This window comes from Musca domestica, unplaced genomic scaffold (genome assembly GCF_030504385.1).
Source record: "Musca domestica strain aabys unplaced genomic scaffold, Musca_domestica.polishedcontigs.V.1.1 253, whole genome shotgun sequence".
NCBI lineage: Eukaryota > Metazoa > Arthropoda > Insecta > Diptera > Muscidae > Musca > Musca domestica.
The window spans coordinates 349,763-377,182 of record NW_026712281.1 but is presented as its reverse complement, the minus strand read 5'-3'; the positions used below and the strand labels follow the sequence as shown (position 1 = coordinate 377,182).

Here is a 27,420-nt window from a genome sequence, read left to right as displayed (position 1 = left end):
ATACTTTACCTTATAAATACCGGGTGAGTATGAAAAAACTGCAACCAACTTCAGACTGTTGTCATTTCTAAACCACTCGTTCGACAGCTATTAAAATTATTCCAGTGACAGGTCATTATATTGTTTACAAGCGTACAAAAGCATTTTGGTGAGAATTTTCCAAAAGTTATTCGTGAAGGAATTCAAGCGTGATAGTGTGATTTCTTTAAATTTGGCTGGAAAACCAAAAAAAATGTGAATAAATCTTTGGTGTCTCGTACCATCGCTCGTTACAGTGATACTGGTTGCGTAACCCGACGTCAAGGAAGTAAACGGAAGAAAACGGCAACATCAGCAGAAATGGTTCGAAAAATAAAGAAGCGACTTGATTGAAACCCCCGTCGCAATGGCCGAAAATGGTTCGTGAGCTGAACATATCACAATATTCCATTCGGCAAATATTGAAAAATGAGCTCGGGGTAAGGCCATTCAAAAATTCCGAAAAGTGCAAGAACTTACACCGCCACAGAAAGAAAATAGACTCAAAAGAGCTAAAGAGTTGCTTCGCTTGGCCGAAAGTGGTGAAGTGCCGAATTTGGGTTTCTCCGATGAGAAAACATTCGTTATCCAGCAGTTTGCAAACAAACAAAATGATCGTGTTTTTACTTGCCAAAGAGGTCGGCTGAAAATGTGCACCTTCAGTTGGCAACCAGAACTCAAGCGTGGGCCATGGTGTGGTGTGGGCCGCCATAACAGCCGATGATTGCCCTACGCTCCTATTAATCGACCGTGGCATCAGAATAAATGCCGATTATTATAGCGAAAATATTCTGGAGGGTGTATTAAAGCCTTGGATACGCAAACATTTTGACCGGAGACCTTGGACATTCCAACAGGACTCAACACCTTCGCACTCAGCACGCGCCACATAAGAATGATTACAAAATCAGGCTCCTCGCTTCATTTCCAGCGCACAATGGCCAACAAAATCTCCGGATAACAATCCATTGGACTATTGTGTCTGGAGTATTTTGGAAAGCAAGGTTTTCACAAAAAAATACCAAAGTATCGACCACCTCAAGCAAGCGCTTTGCCGGGAATGGGCCAAAATACCGCAGAGCAACATTCGGGCAGCGTGTGTCGGTTTCATAGGCCGTTTGAAGGCCATAATTCGTGTCAAAGGTGACCAATTCGAACAAATCTAAACCTATTCTGAAAGCAAGGTTGACACTAAAAAGTATCAAAGTGTCGATCAATTTAAGCAAGCGCTTTGCCGGGAATGGCCCAAAATACCGCAGAGCAAATTCGGCCAGCATGTCGTTTGACTTTGTTGCATTTTTTTTATCTCACCCTGGATAATTTATTTAGAGGTTTATTTTCTTTGATGAATGAATGAATTTATATTTAATTTTGTCTTTGGCATTATCCTTTAAAAATTTTACTTTGATTTCCAAAAGTGTACAAGAGGGGAGAATCTGCCTTCTTTATTTCTGGTTACATGTGGATTTTATTTTTCGCTCTATTTTCATATACTGTTGAATTTTCCCTGCAATTTGTTTTTTTTTTGCACAGTGCACTTGGGAGAATATGAGGTAATGCCTCCTAGATTCAACATTAAATTTGCCATGAGGACGCTTCAAGACATACTTAAATTAGGTGTGCTTTCGAAAAGTGAAAACAGTTTCTTCCTCACCAAATGTTATTGTTAATCTTTGAATGAATGAAGACATTCAATTTTTTTTGTTGGACAGACAACAACTTAGGCTTTCCTCCCATCCATTATAAATTTGGTTACATTTTTCAAATTACTTAAGACCATTTTAAACATTGGAAAAAATACCAAGATATTTCAAATATTATTATAAGAACATCATCAAAGCTCTGATCCTCATTCGAAGAAAAATATATATGTATAAATACTTTAATGGAATTCAAACTATTGTTTAAAAATAATAAAGAAAAAAAATTATTTGTTATAACATTATGACTGTATGTACAATTATCACTTAAAATAATAAACAAACTATTTGAAAAAAAATACATTTCATAACTTATCGAGTAAATTGTTCGTTTTCTTAAAACAAATTTTGGTTTCTAAAAGCTAAAGCTTAAAAGCTATATCATCGTTTATAATTAATTCTTATATAATAATGTATTGTTGTATATACTCGTCGTCAACTGGTGTGTATGTTATTTTATAAATCTAAATTCCGTATGGTGTCAAAAAATTGGTATGGTGTTGTGTGTGTGTGCAGATGTATTGAAAAAATACCCCTTGGAAAGTAAGACCATAAGAAAGAAATTTAAAGAATTGTTAAAAAGCAAGGGAAGTGCTGAAAGACACGTTATTAAAATGGATCAGTTAATGGACTGTTTACTAATAGATTATCAAAGGCAGAATTAATCAAGGAAAGAGCAAACTTCCTTTGAAGTCCATCAAAGTAGAGGAGGGTCTGGAAAAAGACATTCAAAAATAGACATATGTTTCATCTTTCTAATTTTATATCTGATATATTCGAAATATTTTTATTCCTCAATAAAAAAAATATCTAACAAGTAAAAAAGCAGGTAGGTTCGGCCGGGCCGAATTTTTAATGCCCTCCACCATTTTGAAGGAACTTGAAGAATTTCAAAAAACTTCCGGAAACTACCACTTAAATGAAAACTTTTATATGGAGGCTATACGAAGACGTGGTCCTGCTTGCGAAATTTTTAGCCATATTTTTTATGACCTATATATACCAATTTTTAGACAAATCAGTGGAAAACTCTGGCGAAAATCATAAAAATTCCGAATATAGGGAGGTACCGTTATATGGGGGCTATACGAAGACTTGGACCTGCATACAAAAATTTTTGTCATAGGCTGTAGTACCCATTAGGATCTTCCGGTACGAAATTTTAAACTATTACGGTAAATAATGACGTTAAAATCATCAAAATACCGAATATGGGAAGGTACAGTTATAGGGGCCTATACGAAGACTTGGACCTGCATACACAAATATTTGTCATAGGTTGTAGCACCCATTACGAACTCTAAATACGTAATTTGAAACTACTCCGGCGAATAATGTCGCTAAAATCATGAAAATACCGAATATCGGAAGATACCGTTATATGGGGGCTATAGGAAGACGTAGACCTGCATACGCTATTTTTTGCCATAGGTTGTTGTATCCATTAGGATCTTCCAGTATGACATTTGAAACTATTCCGGGGAATAATGTTGCTGAAATCATCAAAATACCGAATATCGGGAGGTACCGTAATATGGGGGCTATACGAAGACTTGGACCTGCATACGAAATTTTTTACCATAGGTTGTAGTACCCATTCGGATGTTCAAATACCAAATTTGAAACAATTCCCGTAAATAATGTCGTTAAAATCATCAGAATACCGAATATCGGGAGGTACTGTTATATGGGGGCTATACGAAGACTTGGACCTGCATACGAAATTTTTTGTTGTAGTACCCATTAGGATCTTCAAATACCAAATACCATTAGGATCTTCAAATACAATTCTCGTAAATGAAAATACCGAATATCGGGAGGTACTGTAATATGGAGGCTATTCAAAGATGTAAACCTGCATACGCAATTTTTTGCCATAGGTTGTAGTACCCATTAGGATGGACATCGCTAGATCGTCTTAGAATTTTACGCTGATCCAGAGTTACAAACGGAATGACAAAGTTAATATACCCTCCATAGAATGGTGGAGGGTTGGCCGTACAATGGCCAAAGATTTGAAACTTTTTACTAAATATTAAGGTATTAACATTTCTTTATTTGTCCAATCAAAATTGTCTTTTTCAGCAGTCCTCCTTCCCTTGGGGTATTTTTTTATTTTTTATTTTACGTGTATCAATTTCAAATGCATATTTTTGTTGGGCTTATATTTTTTATATAAAAAATGGACTTACAAATTATGGGTCTGTCTAGCAGGTCAGATTCATAGTTGGATTTGTATTTTTTCTGTTTCTAATAAAAAACCAAAGACCTGTTTCCCTATGCCGATATGAAAGGAAAAGCGAACCGAAAAATAGAATTCCAAATATGAATTTAAAATTTTTGATCTAATTAAAAAAAAAAATTCAGATAGGTATCGACATAGAGAAACAGACTCTGACTCAATAAATGCAATTGCTAATGAATTACTTTTGTCTGTGTGTTTGTGTAAATGTGTCGCTGTGTATTGGAATACTACTTAATTCTACAATATTTTAATTTTTTTCACTATTTCTTTTTTTATAATTATTTATAATAATTTTTGGTTTTGCAACAAACGTTTTGTTAATGGTTATTTTTGTTTTAGTCAGTTTTCCCGGTTATGTTATGTAGTTCTCTGGGTGTATCCATCTCTGTGGGAGCAGTCAAATGAGACGAAATGGGATTGAGGGAGGGAATTGCATAATGCTGATACGTTAATAACGAACTCCTTTCATGTGATCCTTACATAGTGTAGAGTTTTTCTTGGGCGGGGACTATTTTTTTCGTTTTGATGATCCTTAACGTCTATCATTCAATCAATCACCTTCAGTGCTCTGTACTTACAGTCTCGTCTATGTTACTGTCCCAATTGAATTCGGTAACACCCTGCTTGTAGTATATATTACCCAAATTGGCAAATCGTTTTTCAAAATCGTTGTCTCGTGCTTTCAAGTGTTCGAATCTGGAAAAAAGAGGAGGAAATTAGAAAATAGAAATAATAGGAAATTATGAGTATAATTTTTATAAAAGAAGGCCAAATAAGAGATAAGCTGATAATTGTGTCTAGAGACAAGCCGAAAAGGTATTGGAGCTAATAAAGAAATCTAAAAGGGAACAGAAAAGAGATTCTACAGACGAGCAGAAAAAGGGAGTTTATATATGATCACAAATTGGAGTCTCTGAACGATTTCGAAAGGGAACACATTAAGTGATCCATATACGAGTCTAAAAGCGGACAGAAAAGAGTATATTTAGAGAGCGGAAAAGGAAGTCTCGAGATTAGCTGAAAGTGGAGTCTCCAAAAGCGACAGAAAGGAGAATCAACAGATTAACGGAAAAGGGAATCTATAGATGAGCTGAAAGTGTCTCTGATGGAGTTTAAAGGGAGGTCCTGATAAGATGAAAAGGTAATCGAGCTGATAAAGAAGAATACAAAAACCCCAAATAGAAGGGTATCGTCGGATCGGAAATAGCAATAATGAGGGAGTCTATAGACGAACTAAGAAGGAGATCCCCATTCGAGCTAAAAAGGAATTCCTCAAGCGAGTTGAAATAAGAGTCTGTATTCGTGAGGAAAGGACATTCTAAATAGCCTAAAGACTTGCAGAAAGAGGGTCCACAGACTAGCCGGAGTCTGGAGTCCTTGACAAGCAGAAAACGGAGCCTAATGGAGTACTTGATGAACAGAGAAGATATACAACCGAGGAACAAAGAGGTTAGTCTATAGAATAACCGAAATATTCGAAAGGAGAATCCATAGAGTGGCTAAAAAAGAGTCGATAGACGAGGAAGGGAGTATATAGACAAGCCGATATTGAGTTAATATACTACATGAAATAAAGTCTAAGGACGAACTAATAAGGGAATCTGTAGAGGTGTAAAATAGGGAGTCTAGGGGCTAACTGAAAAGGGAGACACTGGTGAAAGGTAGGCAATAGACAAGTCAAAAGGTCAATCAATAGGCGAGCGGAAATAATTTCTCTGGAGTTTCTGGACGAATTAAAAAGGGAAGGTGCAGACAAGACAAAAATGAAGTCCATTGTCAAGACTAAAACAAAAGGAGACTATAGACGAGTGAAAAAAGAGGAGTATATTGGCGAACTCAATAGGCATACTGATGTGTCTATAGACATAGAAGGGATTCTTCAGGCGAGGTGAAAAAGGAGGTCGGGGTAAAACAAAAATGGGACCAGAACAAGGACAGTCTGTAGAGTAACCAAAACGAAAGTCTATAGACAAGCCGGTCAAAGGACTCTAAAGAGTCTTTAGATGCACGGAAAATGGAGTCTCTGGTGCATAGAAATAGGAGACCAAAATGCTAGTCTATCGATTAGAAGAAAAGGAGTCTATAGACGAAAAAAGAGAAACTATAGGCGAGCGGAAAAAGAAAACTCAGATAGGGTATAATGGAATCTACAGATGAGTCTGCCTGTATGGAGTCTACTGGCTATATAACGGAATTGAGGCTATCCTTATAAAGGCAAAATGACAGGAAGCCTATCTTAATACATGCGATTTAGAAAGAAGCAAATCACATATAATCTAGAAGAAAGAAAGAAAGCCTATCTGAGCTGATAGAGAACCTATCGTTCGATAGGTGAGCTGACAGGGAGTCCATCATTCGTTAGGCGAGCTGACAGGGAGTCTATTATTTGATAGGCGAGCGGACAGGGAGTCTATCATTTGATAGGCGAACGGACAGGGAGTCTATCATTTGATAGGCGAACGGACAGGGAGTCTATCATTTGATAGGCGAGCTGACAGGGTGTCCATCATTTGATAGACTTGTTAGACGAGCTGACAGGGAGTCTATCGTTCGATAGGCGAGGTGACAGGGATTCTATCGTTCGATAGGCGAGGTGACAGGGATTCTATTGCCCTGAAGGCGAGCTGATAGGGAGTTTACCACCCCATAGGTGAACAGACATGGTGTAGATCGCTCTGCAGACGAGCAGGCAGGGAGTCTATCGCTTGATAGGCGAGTTGACAGAGAGTCTATTGCTGTATTTGAGAGCTGACAGAAGAGCTCTATGAGCCTGCTATACGTCGTTCTGTGGGTGAGTTTAAATGGAGCCTATTTAGATGATGGCGACCTGAACTATATTTAACGACAGGACTACCTTTAGGTGAAACGACAGGGAGTCTATAGCTCCATTGCCGAATTCAAAGGTAGTTTATAGCACTTCAGACGAGCTGAGAGGCTAGTTAAGGAGTCTATTGCTCTATAGACAAGCTGGAAGGGTGTCGATTGCCTTATAACCGACCTGGAAGGGAGTCTGTCGGACTATTGAGTACAACGGGAGTGTACCTATGAATGAGATGAATGTAAATCCCAAGTTACTTTATATATTCACAATGAAGCCTCTAGCCCCAGGTTACTTACCTTTCGAATAATAAATTTTTGGCAAAAGCATATAATTCTATATCTAAACTATTTAATTCTTCTATTTTTCTTCTTTGATCCGGTCTCAGATTGTGTATGGCCGAAACGGACAAAGTGTTATTGTGCTGTTCGAATGGAATGGCAAAGCGTAAATTGAAAGTCTCTTCGAAGATGTACTGGGAGATCTGCAAAAGAAATGACAAAAGAATTAAAAAATAATACTGCAATTATTTAAACATTCCACTCACCTTTTGATACTCCGTCAAACCAAAATAGGCCATCGATGCCAAATTCCTCTTGGCACTGGCCAACATTACCCGATCCCGTTCATGGGCCGGCATTGCCGATTTATTATAACATCCAACCAGTGCTAAATCGGCCAACATTCGTGTCTGACGATTTGTGGCCAGATTCGATTCACAACCGGCAAAATCATCAATGGTTACATCTAACCAATCATCACCCTTATAACAGGGTGGCAGTTCCTTTTGCGTCGCTTGTCTACCCAGACACCAATGGCGTGAATTTTTCCATGTTGCACCACGTTTAACGTGGCGATATTCGGACATATAACGCGCCAAAGGTTCTCGTATCAGTGAGATATAGAAATATCTTCGTTTTGCCGATTCACCTTCATTTTTATCCAACACTTGATCTACGCAGCTGGTTAGCTCTGTCCAATCGGCATGTAGACCACATCTCCAACCCGTGGAGTAGCGTGAAAATAACCAATTTTCATTACGATGTGGACGGAAACAATAGCAACGTTTGCGTTGTCGCTGGCATTCGCAGGGACGCTAAAAAGGGAGAGAGAGAGAAAAAATTAAACGAAATTTAAAAAAGATAATATTGGTAGTCTGGGTAAGGATCTACATCGGTGAGCTGGACGGGGTGTCCATAAGCTATATGAAAAGTTAGGCTCGGGCCGAATGAAACCAGAGTCAGTAGCTGAATCTAGCTGAAACTGTTTTTTAAAGACTATCTAAAAAGGGCTATCTAAAATGAGAGTCTCTAGGTAAAGGTCTGTCGACGAACTTAACAGGCTTGAAAGGGAGCCCCGATCTGAAAATATAGACAAGTTAAAAAAGGGAGTCTAATGCTGAATTCAAGTGATAGCCTATAGACGATCTTAAAGGATTTTATAGACTAGTTGAGTCTATCTCAATATTTGAAGGACTAAATGGAGCCCATATTCATAAAAGTGATCTGAATGGGAGTCTATCGCTGTAAAGGCGAGCTGACAGGGAGTTTGTCACTTGATAGGCTAACCTATTAACAGGGAGCCTATTGCTCTAAAGGCGAGTTCACAGGGAGCCTACTTCTCTATATGCGAACTCACAGGAGCCTAGTTCTCTATAGACGAGCTCACAGAGAGCCTACTTCTCTATAGACGAGCTCACAGGAAGCCAACTGCTCTATAGGCGAGTTGACAGGGATAAAGGCATAATTGGAGACTTTTTTCGTTTAAATGGTATCGGCCCTAAGGAAATCGGATGTAGGCGGTCTAAAATAAGTATATCCTTTTATAGACGGTTTGTAGGAGATTTTATGTTTTTACCGACGAAGTTAAATCCTGTTTCAAGTCTATCGGCAATATACCACTGTATTGTCACGCTCTTCGTGTGTTAACGGCCTGAAAACGAATTCAATCGGTAATTTACGGTGTGAAAAGCAAGCCCAGCGGCTAGGGATGACACGAAAAACAAGTCTATTAATTATGGCTGGCCTGAAAGGCTTTTGGAGGTGGGCTATTGGCTATCGCTTGACCTGAAATTGCATTCTGTTGGTCATTCGTGGTCCGAAAGGCAGTTTTTATACCATGATCAGACTGAAAAACAAGTGTATCGGCTGTAGACGCACAGAAGTAAATATATCGATCAAGGAAGATCTGAAATGCCATTAATGGCATGTTGGTCAGTTTATCTGCAATTAACCACTTGAAAGGCAAGTCTATAGGCTCTGGGCCGTCTCAAAAGCAATATCTCACTTGTTGAGATTTTTCAGAAAAAAAGACCTGCATTTTTATAAGGCCAAGGTGTATTTTTTCTTGACATTTTTGTGACACATTTTGTGGGATTCTTTCAAGCCTCGAGCAAAAGCGTGGGGTTTTAAAGGCTTTTTGAAGGCCCCTTTTTGAAGCTATGGATGGATTTTTGAAAGACTTTTCATTTTTTTAAAGGCTAAAGCGTAGAAGTTTGAATGATTTTTGAAGCTCCCTTATAATGTCATGGCCTGAATTTTCGGCAGTTTTTTGAAGTCCCTATTGTAAGGCCTTGGATTTTTGAAAGCTTTTTGAAGCTCCCTTTGTAAGGTCATGGCATGGATTTTTTTAAAGAATGTTTTAAGCCTCCTTTGTAAGGTCACGTCGTGGGTTTTTGAAAAGATTTGTTGAAGGTCCCGTTGCCTGGCCATGACTTTGAATTTTCGGCAGATTTTTGAAGCTCCTTTTGTAGGGCCACGACGTGAGTATTCGTCAGATTTTTGAATCCCTTATTGAAAGGCCATGTCATGGATTTTTGAAAAGTTTTTTTATTTTTTAAGGTCCCTATGTAAGGCCGAGGCCTAGAGTTTGAGAGATTTTTGAAGCTCCCTTTGTCAGGCCATGACACGAATTTTCGGCAGATTTTTAAAGCTCCCTTTGGCCAGGACGTGCATTTTCGGCAGACTTTTGAAGTCCCCTTTGTAGAGCCATGACATGGATTTTTAAAAGGTTTTTAAGCCCTCTTTGCAAGACCGATTTTTTTAGAAGCCTCAATTGTAAGACCCTGGCGTGGGTTTAAAAAATTGAAACCCTCTTTAAAAGACCAAGTCGGAGATTTTTTAAAGCTTCTTTGAAGTCCCCTTTGTAAGGCCAAGGCATGGTTTTTTAAGCCCCTTACGTAAGGCCATGGTTTGAATATTTACAATATTTTTGAAGTTCCTTTTGTAAGGCCAGGGGGCGGATTTTTGAATGTTGATTTTAAAGGTCTTGTGCTGGATATTTTAAATATTTTATGGAGCTCCCAATGTAAGGTCTTGGCTAGGATTCTTGAAAAAAATTTTAAGCCCCCTTTGTGAGGTCTTGGCCTGAATTCTTAAAAGATTTTTTGAAGCCCCATTTTTAGGGCTATGGCTTGAATTTTTAAAAATATTTTTGAAGTTCCTTTTCTGAAGCCTTGGTGAATTTTTTAAAGATGTTTTGAAGGTCTTGCTCTGGATCTTTGAAAATATTTTTGGAGCTCCTATTTTAAGACCTTGGCTTGGATTTTTGAAAAAAAAAGAAATTCACTTTGAAAAATCTTGGCCTGGATTTTTAAAAATTTTTTTAAGCCCCTTTCGTAAGTCCAAGGCTTGAATTTTTAAAAATATTTTTGAAGTTCCCTTTGTAAGGCCAGGGTGTGAATTTTTTAAAGATGTTTTGAAGGGGTTGGTCTGGATCTTTGAAAACATTTTTGGAGCTCTATTAAGGTCTTGACCTGGGTTCTTAAAAGGAAATTGCTTTCGTAAGGCAATTGCTTGAATTTTTATAACATTTTTGAAGTCCCATTTGTAAGGAGAGGTTGTGGATTTTTGAAAGAGTTTTTTACGGTCTTGGCCTGGATTTCTGAAATATTTTATAAAGGACCCTTTGCATAGCCTTGGCCTTGATTTTTAAAGCCCTCCTTTTGTAAGGCCATGACGTGGATTTTTGAAAGATGTTCTGAAGGTTTTGGCCTGGATTTCTTAAAGCTTTTTGGAGCTCCTTTTGTAAGGTCTTGACCTGGATCTGATTTTTAAAGCCCCCATTGTAAGGCCATGTCCTTGATTTTTTAAGGGTTTTAAAGATTTTTAAGGCCGTCCATTTTAAGCCCTGTTGTAGTTTTCCTTAAAAAATAATTTTTGAAGCCCCATTTTTAAGGTTATAGCGTGGATTTTTTAATCGTCCTTTCTTCTAAGTCTAAAATTCAACAAATATTTAGAAGACATTAGCTGTATACTCAAGCCAATTTCATTGAATTTTAAAATGTATTAAATGCACTTGAAGTTTAAAATGGAAATCTTTTGAATATGAAATTCCCATAATCTCATTTTCTAAGAGCTAAGGCGGAGGGTATTAAAATTTCGGCCCGGTGGAACATTTTTTTCTTTGTTATCCACATCAATCTCTTTAAGGTATTTAAACGAGCTGATGAGAGTCTTATAGTCTGCATAATTTTTTTTCTTCATTCCATCCCATCCATTTCCCGATTTCAATTACAATTCATTTGTCGTTCTGAACATTCAATGGTCCTGAAAAAATATCATTTAAAATGGTACTTTAAATTCAATTTTTATATTCAATTAAAAATGGATAAAAAAGATTGTGAAATATTTCACTTTTTTCTCACAGACTTGGCTGAGATTTATTTTTTTTTTTTTACATTCTGACCAAATACGCAGAAATTGTTCTACAAGTTTGTCTGGCTTATTAGTATGCCACACCATAATGACAGGTTATGAGCTGGACATGATGATATTCTTGACGGTCGGTTATGGTCTAACGATGTGACCAAAATGAAAACTTTTTTATGGGAATGAGAGAGAGGTAAAGGAAAGACATGCAAAGATGTCTTTGTAAAAATTGTTTATTATTCTTTAAAAAAAGAAGGTATGGATCTTTGGAAGTATTCCAGAATGTGAGCCATGTTCCAGCTCATACTTCCATTTCGAAGTCTAATCTCAAAAATATCTCATCCATGGGAATGCCTTAGAACTTCGGCTCACGATAATGTATTCCAACTAGGATGGTGACGGAACCTCCCAAGTACCAAAAAACGAATAAGGATTATTTCCAAGAAGCTCAACAAATTATCAATTCCGCTCAGCTCTGGCTGAACATGAATTGTTAATAAGGAAATCAAATGACCCTGAATATAAGTTTTTGTTCTTATCAAACAAATCATCCATTCTTTAAAGCAGTCAGCCACAACAAATCCCTGACAAATATGTAAATTTTTTAAGCAAAATCCAATCGGAAAACACTTATCTTCACATACCTTTAAATCCAAATCATGCACCAAATGCCGACCAAATGAAGTTCCACCCGTTTTCTGGATATGCAAAAATACCATCACATCATGGCCGTCCATGTCGAATTGAAAATCCTCGTTGAGGACATCATCGTAACTCAGACCAGGATTGGCAATAATTATATTATTCTGTTGAATGCTTTTCGTTGAGGCCAATGCCGATAGATGTTGTTGTTGTTGTTGAGTTTGTGGTTGTGACTGTGGCTGGGACTGTTGATGGCCATGTGACGACGAGGAGGACAACAACGCCGATGAGGACGATGATGACGATTGATGAACCATTAAGGCACCGGTTGATGACGCTTGGGCAGCAGCAGCACCCAGGGCACCGGGTGGTGCCACTATTTCATTGTATGGTGGTATATCCGGTTGTAAAATCATGCTACGCTTCGATAATGCACAGACCTGCAAATGGTAAGGAGAAAAAACAGACAGGAAATTCGAAATTAACGCTTTAAATTACAAAGTATTCGGAAAATAAAGGATTTTCATGTCAATAAATTAAATGAATTAATGTGACACAGTGTTCGGAAACTGCAAAAAATCGAAGAAAAATAGAAGAGATAAAAGAGAGACTCAATATACGATTCTTATTAGATGAACTAAAAGGGAGTCTCCATAGACGAGCTGGAGAGTCTCTCTATAGACGACCTGGAGCGAGTCTCCATATAGACGAACTGGAGAGTGTCTCTCTATAGACGAGCTGGAGAGAGTCTCTCTATAGACGAGTTGGAGAGTATCTCTCTATAGACGAGCTGGAGAGAGTCACTATAGACAAGCTGGAAGAGTAGAGTCTCTAAAGACGAGCTCAAGATAGTCTCTCTATAGACGAGGTGGAGAGTCTCTCTGTAAACGTGCTGGAGAGAGTCTTTCTACAGACGATTTGGAGAGAGAATTTATAGACGAGCTGGAAAGTCCTTAAAGACGGACTGGAGATAGTATCTTTAAAGACGAGCTGAAAAGAGTTTCTATAAAAGACCTGGAAGGGAGAAGTTTCTAAAGACGAGCTGAAAAAATATGGTCATTTAAAAAATATTCGTTGGACAGAATATCATTAAAAAGTCTACAAACTTATTCTCTGGCTGTCCTTGAATATATTTGCTAAAATTCATGAATCTGGCCTTGTTGGTCTTTTAAAAAAAATATTTTAAAAAAATCCACCATTACAGTTCTCGAAAAATATTTTATAGGGACCAAAATATAGCTCCGCTTGGCCTGAAAAATCTATATCAATGAACGATAAAAGTTCTGGAAGTTCTTGAAAATAAGCCAAAAAATAAAATCACTATTATAGCTCTCGAGATATATTCTATAGGCGCCAAGATAAAGCTCCACTGGGCATGCCTTGAAAATTAATCTTAAAAAAATAATTCCTCCTCATTCCTTCCTTGAGGAAATGATATTCTTAAAAAATCTCGACTTTAGTTCATGTTCTCAAAAGTCAAATACTGCGTTAGTCCTTGAAAATCAAATCCGTGATATTTGGCTCTTTGAAAGTAAATTCTTTATTCACAACGACTAAAATGTCAGGATAATCCTGACATTTAAAAATGCTTTATTGTGTAATTTAAGAATCTCCTTTTCAAGCACGAAAATATCGCGGATTTGATTTTCAAGGTAGTATTTCTGGTGGTTCTTAAAAAACGATCTCAGAAATTCCCGGTGATATTTCAGTGGTTCCTAAAAAAAAATCTTAAAAATCCACGATTATAACTCTGATAGACCTTGAAAGACCATTCTTAAAATGGTTCTCATAAGGGCATTCTTAAAAAGCTTGGATAAAAGCCCTGATGGTCCTCGAAAAGTATTCCTAAAAGGTTCGCTATCATCGATCAGTTGGTCCTTAAAAAAATATATTCTTAAAATCCACGATCTTAGCTTTGCTGGTCTTTGGACAAAAATATTATTAAAAATCTCCGAATTAAAGAATTTCAATCTTTGATAAAATATATTATAACTCTGGAATAATTATAACTTCGACAGTTTTTTAAAACCAAATCTTACAATGGTTCTTATAAATTCTCAAGAAGCTAGAATAATAGCCACGAATTTCAAGATAACAGACCATTTGGTCCTTGAAAAATAAATTCTTAAAATCCACGATTATAGCTTTGGTGGCCTTTGGAAAATTTTTTTCTTAAATATGTCCTTGAAAGTAAGGATAAAAGTTCTGGTGGTCCTTGAAAAATATTCTTAAAGATCCTAGAATTAAAGAACCATAAACCTTCCTTGTATTTGTAAAAATCCATGACACTTTCTATGTTAGTCCTTCTCAGAAAGGAGCAAGGATAATAGCTTAGTGGTTCATTAAAAAGTAGTTTTAAAAATCCACAATTACAGATCAGTGGGCCCTTTTTTACATCCAGGATTATAGCTCTGATGGTCCTAACAAAATATTCTTCGAAATCCTCTGCCACAACCTCCGGTTGTATCTGAAAAAAAAAATGCTTTAAGAGCTCCTTGAAAAAGCAAACTTAGAAGTCCAGGATAATAGCTCTCCTGGTCATTGAAAAATATTCTTAAAAAAACCTCGATTTTAGATAAGTGGGTCCTTCAAAAATGAAATCATAAAAATGCCCCATTATCTTAAAAAAAAACATATTCCTAAAAATGTCCTTCAAAAAGTATTTTTAAAATCCAAGGATAATAGCTCTGGTCGTCCTTCAAAAATATTCTAGAAAATCTAGGATCTTAGGTCTGGTGGTCTTTGAAGAAATATTTTTAAGATCCTTCAATAGGTATTCCTAAAAAGCCAAAATTGTGGCTCAGTTGGTCTCTAACAAAAATTAAAAGAAGGCCCTTGAACAAGTATTCTTAAAAATGCAGGACAATAGCTCAATAAAAAACCAGAATAATAGTCCGATAGAAAATTGAGTCCTTGAATAATTAATACATAAAATTCCAAAATTATAGCTCCGGTGTTCCTTGAAGACAAAAAATACATGATTTCCGATCAGTGGGTTATTGAGACCTTAAAAGACGGCTTTAAATATGTCCATAAAAATATTCTTTTAAAGCCGGGATAATATTTCAGGTTGTTTTTGCAATATATATTTTCTTAAAAATCAACGATCAGCGAGTCCTTGGAAAAAAATTCTTAAAAATCCCAGATTATAGCTCAGATGGTATTTGAAAATTATTCATTCAAAAAGTATTCTTAAATAGTTTAATAATTGCGGGGTCCTTGAGAAATATTTTTTTAAATTTCTATAAACATATTTGATTTACTTTATACTTGATCCTTGAAAAATATTTCTATAAAATCCACAATTACGGTCCTATGGGTCCTTCAAAAATTATTTCAAAACAAAAAAAAAAATAAAAACTTAACTAAAAACCACTCATCTTGGGAATTTTTTCTTCAAAAAACTCGTCGGTTATGGCTTTGTAATCACATAGTCCTTGAAAAATATCCTGTAAATAATACGTGATCATGGCGGTGACAATCTTTGGGAAAATATTTTTTTAAATAAATTATTTGAAAAACAAAAAAAAAAAATGTCAAGATTATGGCTCAGATCCTTAGAAAATATTATATCAGATTCTTGGAAAAAATATTCTTAAGAAATCCCCAAAATAGGTTGTCCTTAGAGAATACTCTTCAAAATTTGAGAGGTCCATGAAAAATATTCTTGAAAATCCAAGATTATAGCTGGGGTTGTTCTTGAAAAATGTCCTTTAAAAAATCCACGAATATAGCCCATAAGAATATTTTTAATAAATATCCGATTACAGCTTTGCTGGCCTTATATTATTTTAAGAAAAACCCGGTTCAGTCTTTTTTTGTCTTTGAAAAAAAGTTTTAAAAATTCATTATTAGTTTATAGCTCTGTTGCTCCTTTGGACAGTCCACCTAAGTTTGTGACTCTGCTGATCCATGAAAAAAAAAAACTTAAAAAAACATTTTGGAGCACTTGAATATTCCTTAAAAATCCCAAATCTAGCTCTGCTGGTACTTGAAACAATTTGCTTTAAAATACCAAGATTATAGCTAGGGTAGCTCTTGGTGGAATATTCATAAGAAATATTGCGATTATAACTCTTAGCAGGGATATTCTACTAGTCCTGAAGAAATATATTTTTAAAAATTCCACGATTTCAATAGTGGACTTCCTAGGAGACAGGAACATGCTCTTCAACACAAAATTTCAATCCCCTCGAAATTCTGCTCCCAGCTTAAGCAAACAGAAAATATGCACTGACGCTGTGTATATAAATTGAATAACAAATTATTCAATGAACAAAAAACAATAGCTGCGGCAAAAGTAGAAAAAAGCAGGACCCTCAGCCTATAGTAATAATATTGGTAACATATTGCGGTTATTTTGTGCGGACATCAGAATGAACAACAACAATAACAAGGACCAGCTCAAAAAAAAAAAAAAAAAAAAAAAAAAAAAACGATGTACCAACCAATTTTGATAGTGGGCGTTAACGTTTATTTGCACATCGTGGCGGTGGTGGTGCCGTTACCGGAGTTTTTTGTTGTGTGGATCGGCCGTAAATGGAATATTGTAAAGTACCTCGTTTTTCTGTGTGAGTGTTTGTGTACCTCTCGGTGTTTGTTAATATCTATGGATCGACTATGTTGTTATTACTACAACTGGTGCTGATACCACACATACAGACACACACCAACACCAGGCCGCTGCCATCGAACACTGGTACTTAATTGAATAAAAATATCATCTGTGGTAGAGATGGCGCACAATTGGTTTCGAATGAAAATTCAATTATAGTAGCCTTTATTTCAACATCCTTTTCGACACAAACGCAAATAAATACACACACCGATTGAATAAATGAACGAATGCGTATTTGTGAGCAATGCACAAACACACACACACACACACGCACACATGCTCATACACACACACACACGCCCAACAAAGGTACCAGGATATATCCATATAATGGAGGCAAATAATGTTTGTGCATCAGGAAATAGGTAATCGGATATGCACATTGTTCTTCCAATGAAAAAACAGGATTTCACTTGATTGCAGCAGCACAGTTTAAATGCTGGAATTAAATAAATGAAATCCTTAAATGGTTGTCTATTTTTTTGGAATTGAAATGGAAGGCTATTGGATAGTTGGAAACTGGGATTATGGTTAATATAAATGAGGGGATTTTGGTATATTTAAAAATATTCTTCAGAAAATTCACAACTTCGACTCCAACTGTTCTTGAAACTATACTATTTAAAATATCCAAAATTATGGTTCTAGGAGTCCTTGAAAAAAATATTTTTAAAATTGGTTCTTGAAAAGGTAATCTTAAGCAAATAAAAAAGCTGTAAGTTCGGCCGGACCGAACTTTGAACACTATTTACCATTTGGAACGAATTTGGCGCATTTTTTCCTTGAAAATATTCTGTAAAACATCCACGATTATTGCCTTGTTGATCCTTGAAAAATAAAAGCTTTGTCAATCATTGAAAGTTTTTTTTTTTTTTTAAATCCAAAATTATGGATCTGTTAATCCTTGAAAAATAAAATTCATTAAATAATCCCACATTAAGACTCTGTTAGTCCCTGAAAAAATTTATGATTAGGACTCCGTGGGTCCTTGAAAAACATTCCACGTTTGTGGTCTTCTAGTCCTTGAAAATATATGTTAAAAAATCCCTGAAATATTTTCTTCAAAAAATGAAATTATAAAAATCCAAAATTATGGATCTGTCGATTCTTGAAAAAAAATCATTAAATAATCCAACAAAAATATTCCAAAAATCCACATTTTGTGGTCTTTAGTCCTTGAAAAATAATTTTAAAAAAATCCACGTTTTGTGGTCTTTTAGTCCTTAAAAAATGAAAAATATTCATTAAGAAATCCACGTTTTGTGGTCTTCTTGTCTTTGAAAAATATTTTTTAAGTAATTAACGTTTTGTGGTCCTCTAGTCCTTGAAAAATATTTTTTATAAATCTAGGTTTTGTGGTCTTCTATTCCTTGAAAAATATTTGTTAAACAATCAACGTTTATTGGTCCTTGAAAAATATTTTTTAAACAATCAACGTTTATTGGTCCTTAAAATATTTTTTAAACAATCAACGTTTATTGGTCCTTGAAAAATATTTTTTAAACAATCAACGTTTATTGGTCTATTGATCCTTGAAAAATATTTTTTAAAAACCCCCGTTTAGTTGTCTTTTAGTCCTTGAAAACTATTTTTTGAAAAATCCACGTTTTGTTATATTTTAGTCCTTGAAAACTATTTTTTGCAAAATCCACGTTTCGTGGTCTTTTAGCCTTGAAAAATATTCTTTAAAAAATCCAAGTTTTGTGGTCTTCTAGTCTTTGAAAAATATTCTTTAAAAAATTCACGTTTTGTGCTCTTCTAGTCTTTGAAAAATATCCTTTAAAAAATCCACGATTTGTGGTCTTCTAGTCCTTGAAAAATATTCTTTGAAAATCCACGTTTTGTGGTCTTCTAGTCCTTGAAAAATATTCTTTAATAAATCCACGTTTTGTGGTCTTCTAATTCTTGAAAAGTATTCTTCAAAAAATTGAAGGCTTATTGTATTCTAGTCCTTGAAAAATATTTTTTAAAAAATCCAGGTATTGTGGTCTTCTAATCCTTGAGAAATATTTTTTTAAAAATCCACCTTTTGTGGTCTTCTAGTCCTTGAAAAATATTCTTAAAAAAATCCAAATTCGGAGGTAATCTAGTCCTTTAAAAATATTCTTTAAAAAATCCACGTTTTTTGGTCTTCTAGTCCTTGAAAAATATTTTTTAAAAAATCCACGTTTGGAGGTCTTCTAGTCCTTGAAAAATATTCTTTAAAAAATCCACGTTTTGCGGTCTTCTAGTCCTTGAAAAATAAATTTTAAAAAATCCACGTTTTGCGGTCTTCTAGTCGTTGAAAAATATTCTTAAAAAATCCAAATTCGGAGGTAATCCAATCCTTGAAAAATATTCTTTAAAAATCCACGTTTTGCGGTCTTCTAGTCCTTGAAAAATAAATATTAAAAAATCCACGTTTTGTGGTCTTTTAGTCCTTGAAAAATATTCTTTAAAAAATCCTCGTTTTGCGATCTTTTAGTCCTTGAAAAATAAATTTTAAAAAATCCACGTTTTGTGGTCTTTTAGTCCTTGAAAAGTATTTTTTGAAAAATTCACGTTTATTGGTCTATTGATCCTTGAAAAATATTTTTTAAAAAATCCATGTTTTGTTGTCTTTTAGTCCTTGAAAACTATTTTTTGAAAAATCCACGCTTTGTGGTCTTCTAGTCTTTGAAAAATATTCTTTAAAAATCTTATATTAGTATATACGATAATAGTTCTGTGGGTAAATTATATAAAAATCAAGAAAAATAATTCTTCTCTCTCATATCTGCTATTTTCGAAAAAAAAAAACTTCCCCCCTTGGTAAGTATTTTATTAAGCCATTTAGAAAGGGCATTACGAGTTAAAACCCAATAACTGTTTGTACTCCATTTATATATTTTTCTTTGGTTTTTGCAGAAAGCAAACAGCACAACAAATAAAATCCTGTTTTCCTTCTCTCTTTGAGAAATCTCTTTTACACACACACACAATCGTACATTCATTCATACCGATTTATTGAAACAGTTTCAAGTTGGCATAAAAATCTATTTTTTAAATAAACAATTTTCATTTACATACGAATATCCTTTTTACAAAAAGATTCCCAACAAACCCGCACACAGACACACATACAATCACCCATACAGCATTAGCAATACAAAGCATGCATAATAAATAAGGATAAGAGAATCAACAGAAAAAGGATTATTCAAATGGCTAGATTGTTTATTCTACCGCTCCACAAAATAAATAGCAAAAAAAAGAAAAGTTCACAACAATAGCTCAAAGTAATAAAGGACAAATCTCCGATGACAAGAACAATCCAAAATAAACTTTTAAGGACATCCATTCATAAAAGTGGCTATGTGAGTGTCACTGTGTGTGTGAGTGCTCCTTCTTTCCTATATTGGAAGACAACAATTTTGGTTGAGAGGAAAAAACACAACACCAGGCAAGGATAAGGGCCCGACGCATAAAACAATAGCAGCCTATTGGTAGTATATAAAATTTTATGTCCTGTCAGGTCATAAATCAAAGAATTAAGCCTAAAGGATTCTTAAGGACAAGTACTACATCAAAGTTTTTAAGAATAATGTTTTTATATGCCGGCAATATTTAATTGTGGGTGTGGAGATTCTGATGCCTGCTGACACGGGAATTTTATTTTATATACACGGAGAAAAAATATTTGAAATAGGATTTGAAGGAACACTAACATCGAAAAAAAATGAATAACACGAATTGAAAACAGAGACCTAAACTCTTAAAGGACTTGAAACTTAAGAATACTTTTCAAAGGACCTGAAGATCATATAACCCGGATTTTTAAAGTATATTTTTAAAGGACCTGAAGATCTTTAAACGTGGATTTTTAAAGAATATTTTTCAAAGGACCTGAAGATCACATAACGCGGATTTTTAACGAATATCTTTCAAAAGGCCTGAAACTATTTAAACGTCGATTTTTAAACAATATGATTCAAAAGACCTGAAGATCCTTAAACGTTGATTTTAAAAAATATTTTTCAGAGGACCTGATGATCCTTGAAAGTGGATTTTTAAAGAATATGTTTCAAAGGTCCTGAATAGCCTTAAACGTGGATTTTTAAAGAATTATTTTTAAAGAATATTCTCCAAAGGACCTGATGATCCTTAAACGTGGATTTTTAGAGAATAAGTTTCAAAGGACCTGATGATCCTTAAACGTGGATTTTCAAAGAATATTTTTCAAAGGACCTGATGATCCTGAAACGTGGATTTTTAAAAAATATTTTTCAAAGGACCTGATGATCCTTAAACGTGGATTTTTAAACAATATTTTTCAAAGGACCTAAATATCCTTAAGCGTGGATTTTTAAAGAATATTTTTCAAAGGACCTGAAGAGCCTTAAACGTGGATTTTTAAAGAATTTTTTTCAAAGGACCTAATGATCCTTCATCGTGGATTTTTAAAAAATATTTTCAAAGGACCTGATGATCCTTAAACGTGGATTTTCAAAGAATATTTTTCAAAGGACCTGATGATCCTGAAACGTGGATTTTTAAAAAATATTTTTCAAAGGACCTGATGATCCTTAAACGTGGATTTTCAAAGAATATTTTCCAAAGGACCTAATGATCCTGAAACGTGGATTTTTAAAGAATATTTTTTAAAGGACCTGATGATCCTTAAACATGGATTTTTAAAGAATATTTTTCAAAGAACCTGATAATCCTAAAACGTAGATTTTTAAAGAATATTTTTAAAGGACCTGAAGAGCTTTAAACGTGGATTTTTAATAAATATTTTTCAAAGGACCTGATGATCCTTAAACGCAGATTTTTAATAAATATTTTTCAAAGGACCTGATGATCCTTAAACGCGGATTTTTAATAAATATTTTTCAAAGGACCTGGTGATCCTTAAACGTGGATTTTTAAAGAATATATTTCATAGGACCTGATGACCCTTTATCTTGGATTTTTAAAGAATATTTTTCATAGGACCTGATGACCCTTTAACGTGGATTATTAAAGAATAGTTTTCACAGGACCTGTAGAGCTTCAAACGTGGATTTTTAATAAATATTTTTCAAAGGACTTGAAGAGTCTTAAACGTGGATTTTTAAAGAATGTTTTTTAAAGGGACTAAAGAGCCTTAAACGTTGATTTTAAAGAATATATTTCAAAGGTCCCGAAGAGCCTTAAACGTTGATTTTAAAGAATATGTTTCAAATGACCTGAAGAGCCTTAAACGTAGACCTTAACAAAATGGTTTTCAGAGGACATAAAGAGTCCAAAACGAAAATTCTTTAGGTGATATTTTTCAAGGGAACTGAAGAGATTTTTAAAAGATTTCTAGAGCCTGAAACGTATAACTTTTAAGAATATGTATCAAAGGACCTGAAGGTACTTAAACTTGGATTTTTAAAGATTTTTTCAAAGGACTTCATGAGCTAGAAACGTAAATTTTTAAGATTTGTTTTTCAAGGGTCCCAAAAAGCTTTTACCGTGCGTTTTTTTCAAAGAACCTGAAGGACCTTAAACATGGATTTTTAAAGACTTTTTTACAGTACTTTGTAAAGAACATTTTTAAGGGACTGAGGTGTCTTTAATATGGCCTTTTTAAGAATAGTTTGTGAAAGGACCTGCAGAACCGTAAACATGGATGTTTGAGGAAACCTTAAGAGACCAATTGAGCAATAATGGGGAATATCATTTAGAATAATATTCAATAAATATCGGTGCTATAATCATGGGGTTTTAAGGATATTTTTTAGGACCTACATAGTGAATTTTTGAAGAAAGTTTTCATAGACAATCAGAGCCGAGATAGTGAATTTCTTAAAGAATATTTTTCAAGGACCAATAGAGCAAAAACCGAGACTTTATTAAAAAATTTTCTTCAAGGACTTCAGAGTAAGAATCGTAGATGTTTTTGTAATATTTTTCAAGGACTATCCGAGCAATAGTCGTGGATCTCTTAAAGTATATTTTTCAAGGACTATCAGAGTCATAATCTCGGATTTCTTAAAGAACATTTTTCAAGGACTATCAGTGCCGAAATCGAGGATTTCTTAAAGAATAGTTTTCAAGGACTATCAGAGCCATAATCGTGGATTACTTAAAGAAACATTTTAAAGGACTATCAGAGCCATAATCGTGGATTTTTTAAAGAAAACATTTCAAGGACTATCAGAGCCAAAATCGTGGATTTCTTAAAGAAACCTTTTCAAGGACTATCAGAGCCATAATGGTGGATTTATTAAAGAATAATTTTCAAGGACTATCAGAGCCATAATCGTGGATTTATTAAAGAATAATTTTCAAGGACTATCAGAGGAAGAAATTGTGGATTTCTTAAAGAATATTTTTCAAGGACTATCAAAGTCAGAGTCGTGGATTTCTTAAAGAAAAATTTTCAAGGACTATCAGAGCCATAATCGTTGATTTCTTAAACAATATTTTTCAAGGACTAACAGAAGAATATCGTGGATTTCTTAAAGAATATTTTTCTAGGACTCTGATAGTCATATTCCATATCGTGGATTTCTTAAAGAACATTTTTCAAGGACTATCAGAGCCATAATCGTGGATTTCTTAAAGAAACATTTTCAAGGACTATAAGAGCCATAATCGTGGATTTCTTAAAGTAAAATATTGAAGGACTATCAGAGCCAAAGTCGTGAATTTCTTAACGAATATTTTTCAAGGACTATAAAAGCCAAAATCGTGGATTTCTTAAAGAATATTTTTCAAGGACTATCAGAGCCAAAATCGTGGATTTCTTAAAGAATATTTTTCAAGGACTATCAAAGCCAAAATCGTGGATTTCTTAAAGAATATTTTTCAAGGACTATCAAAGCCAAAATCGTGGATTTCTTAAAGAATTTTTTCAAGGACTATCAAAGCCATAATCGTGGATTTTTTAAAGAAAAAATTTAAAGGACTATCAGAGCCATAATCGTGGATTTTTTAAAGAAAAAATTTAAAGGACTATCAGAGCCATAATCGTGGATTTCTTAAAGAAACCTTTTCAAGGGCTATCAAAGCCAAAATCGTGAATTTCTTAAAGAATAATTTTAATTTAATTTTTTAAAGAAAAAATTTAAAGGACTATCAGAGCCATAATCCTGGATTTCTTAAAGAAACCTTTTCAAGGGCTATCAAAGCCAAAATCGTGAATTTCTTAAAGAAACCTTTTCAAGGGCTATCAAAGCCAAAATCGTGAATTTCTTAAAGAATAATTTTCAAGGACTATCAGAGCCATAATCGTGGATTTCTAAAAGAACATTTTTAAACGACTATTTGAGCCGTAATCGTGAATTTTAAAGTACTTCTTTTTCAAGGACTATTTTACTTATTTTTAAAGAAAATTTTGTCAATGAATTTAAGGTCCATCGACTAATAAAATGAAGGACTAACTTTATTTTTAATTTTATTTTAAAGGATATTTCTGAAGAGCCATTTGAGCTAAAATCGTGGATTTTTTAAAGAGTGGTTTTAAGTTTAGTTTTTTTTTTTTTTTTTTTTGAAGAATGTTTTTTAAGCGATCTTGTGGATTTTTTAAATATTTTTTTATCTACTGTAATTTTAAGTATTAATATAAAAATATAAAGGACAATTGTGAGATTTTTAAAGAATATTTTTTCAAGGACAATCACAGCTGTTATATTGACTTTTAAGGATTTTATTAAAGAGCCATTAGAACTATAATCGTATATTTAGGTTACTTCTGGGTGTAAAATTTCAAAACATTCTCTTCTCACACCTCAGAGTTTTATCTTATCCAAAGTCCATAATAATTACAAAAAATCCACAAAGAAATATTTAGCCATAACTTTAGTCAAATCCCCATTATTTTAGCAAAGAATTAGTCTTGTCATCTTCACAGCCAGCCAGGATTGTATTAGAAATTAAACAGAGAGCACTTAAATGTCATAGATAACTAAAGCCAATTCGCCCTCTCCTTCACCTCTCTATTTCTTGTTGCTCTCTAGTAGTGCCCTGCTCGATTACACTTGGATTGGTTGCTTTTGAAAGGAGTGTGTGTGTGTGTTTGACGGGAGACAACAGAAGGACACAGCGGATGGATTACAGTATGGTCTTTTATATGCCACGTTTGGATATGGAATGGTTTCCCAACGGCGGCCATAATGTCATTTAACCATTTGACTGGATGTGAGCTGGCGATGACTTCAAAAGATAATAACATTTCACGCTGACAATGTCCTGGTGCTGTGACACCACCAACACAAACGCCAGCCACCCAGGCACAGCCACAGCAAAATGGCAATACACAAGAGAGAGAGCGAGAGAGAGGGGGAGAGAGAGAGAGATATGGGGCTTCAGAAACCCATGTGGCAATTATGATGCCACTTTTGTCACATGTCAGGGGATTGCCTTGAAATTTAAGAGGACGAAATAAAGCAGAGTTCACTTTAATGAGAGGCTAAAAGGAAATTCACAAAATGTTTATTTTTGAGTTTCATTAGACACTTGTGTTGACAAAAATAGTTTATCAAGGACTAGCGGGGTCACAACCTTTTAAGGATATTCTAACAAGGATTATTATGATTGGTATTAAGGAATAGAACAATAATCCTGGATTATTTAAAGGATGTCTTTTTCGTAGACCAATGGAGATTTTTTTTAATTTTTTAAATTTCTCAAAGGATCTGACATCGATTTTTGAAGAATATTTTTCAAAGCACCTGAAGAAACTTGTTAAGGATTTGTTTTTCAAAGGACCTAAAAATCCTTAAACGTGGATTTTTAGGGATATTTTTCAAAGGACCTGAAGATCCTTGAAGAATATATTTCAAAGGACCTAAAGGTCCTTAAACGTGGATTTTTAAAGAATATTTTTCGAAGGGCCCGGAGGGGCTTAAACGTGGATTTTTAAAGAATATTTTTCCAAGGACCTAAAGATCCTTAAACGTGGATTTTTAAAGAATATTTTCCAAGGACCTAAAGATCCTTAAACGTGGATTTTTAATGAATGTTTTTCCAAGGACCTAAAGATCCTTAAACGTGGATTTTTAAAGAATATTTTTAAAAGGACCTGAAGATCCTTAAACCTTGATTTTTAAAGAATATTTGCCAAAGGACCTGAAGATCCTTAAATGTGGATTTTTAAAGAATATTTTTCAAAGGACCTGATGATCCTTAGACGTAGATTTTTAAAGAATATTTTTCCAAGGACCTAAAGATCCTTAAACGTGGATTTTTAAAGAATATTTTTCCAAGGACCTATAGATCCTTAAACGTGGATTTTTAAAGAATATTTTTCCAAGGACCTATAGATCCTTAAACGTGGATTTTTAAAGAATATTTTTCCAAGGACCTAAAGATCCATAAACATAAATTTGTAAAGAGTCTGTTTCCAAGGACCTAAAGATCCTTAAACTTGGATTTTTGAAGAATATTTTTCCAAGGACCTAAAGATCCTTAAACTTGGATTTTTGAAGAATATTTTTCCAAGGACCTAAAGATCCTTAAACGTGGATTTTTAAAGAATATTTTTCACAGGATCTGAGGATTTTTACACGTGGATTTTTTAAGAATATTTTTCAAAACTGAGGGCCCTTACACGTGGATTTTTTTAAGAATATTTTTTAAAGGACCTGAAGATCCTTACTGGTAAAATTATTTTCAAAGTACCTAAAGATCCTTAAACGTGATTTTTAAAGAATATTTTTAAAGGAATTCAAGACCATTAAACGCGAATTCTTAAAAGGACCTAAAGATCCGTAAACGTGAATTTTTAAAGAATTTTTGTCAAAGAACTTGAAGATCCTTAAACGTGGATTTCTAAAGAATATTTGTCAAAGGACTTGAAGATCCTTAAACGTGGATTTCTAAAGAATATTTGTCAAAGGACTTGAAGATCCTTAAACGTAGATTTCTAAAGAATATTTTTTTAGGACCTGAAGATCATTGCGCTTATATCTCTTGTAGTTCCGAAGATGACCACTTGTTGGATAGATAATTATAAGCTTCCTATTGATAGCCATATTGTGCAAATCGGGTTTGTAGAACCGGTTTTTGTATTCGAACTTCCGGGTCGAATAACCGGGTAACCGGTATAGCCCCACGAAAAAAGTAATTTGAAGTAATTAGTTTTAAAATAACTAACAAATTGAAAATGATCCGAGTATAGACCCTCAACTAAACATGGTCTTCATGTTCCCATCTCCCTTCCTGTCACAGTATCCTTCAATTAATATCCAAAATTGACTATTTTTATTTCCTTCCATTGTTATCTTAGCTAATGAAACATTGGTAATTCAACATTGAATGTGGAACACAAACAATATCATAATTAGAAATACAAACTAAAAGAAAGAAAAATTCAAGCATAATTGCTTAATTCGCTACACTGCAGGATATCACCCTCCCCCCCTCCTCGCCTGATTAGCCAGGATTGATAAAATATGCTCCCCTCGATTCTCTTCAAAAAGCCGATAGAAAAACTGAAAAGGCCAACGACTGAGAGAGAAAACAGAAAACTTTTCCTTTACCAAAAGGGAACAATTTAGGATAGTGGGGAAAGGAAGATGGAGAGCATATATGGCAGCAAAATAAATGTTTGTCTTTTGAGTGTGTGTGTATTTTACGAATTAAACACATACTGACATGGGGTGCCTTACAAAGCATCACATGTGGAAATTTTGCTTATTCACTCTTAACAATGGGATTTCATTGAAGATTTAGTCCTTTTTATGTGTTACCCCAACCTCATCGTCATCATCAACTCGATTAATGCTGTTATTTCCCAT

The 27,420-nt window shown here is 34.4% G+C and overlaps 1 protein-coding gene across 1 annotated transcript; it reads right to left on the bottom strand.

Annotated features, from left to right (window-relative positions):
- On the bottom strand, positions 1–27,420 carry LOC101889212 (heparan-sulfate 6-O-sulfotransferase 3-B). The gene is made up of 6 exons (XM_059123877.1): positions 27,373–27,420; positions 24,996–25,091; positions 12,075–12,512; positions 7,329–7,877; positions 7,081–7,265; positions 1–4,659 (listed from the first exon to the last, which is right to left on the bottom strand). The coding sequence occupies exons 1-6, from the start codon at positions 27,418–27,420 to the stop codon at positions 4,524–4,526; spliced, it is 1,452 nt and encodes a 483-aa protein (XP_058979860.1). The 3' UTR covers positions 1–4,523.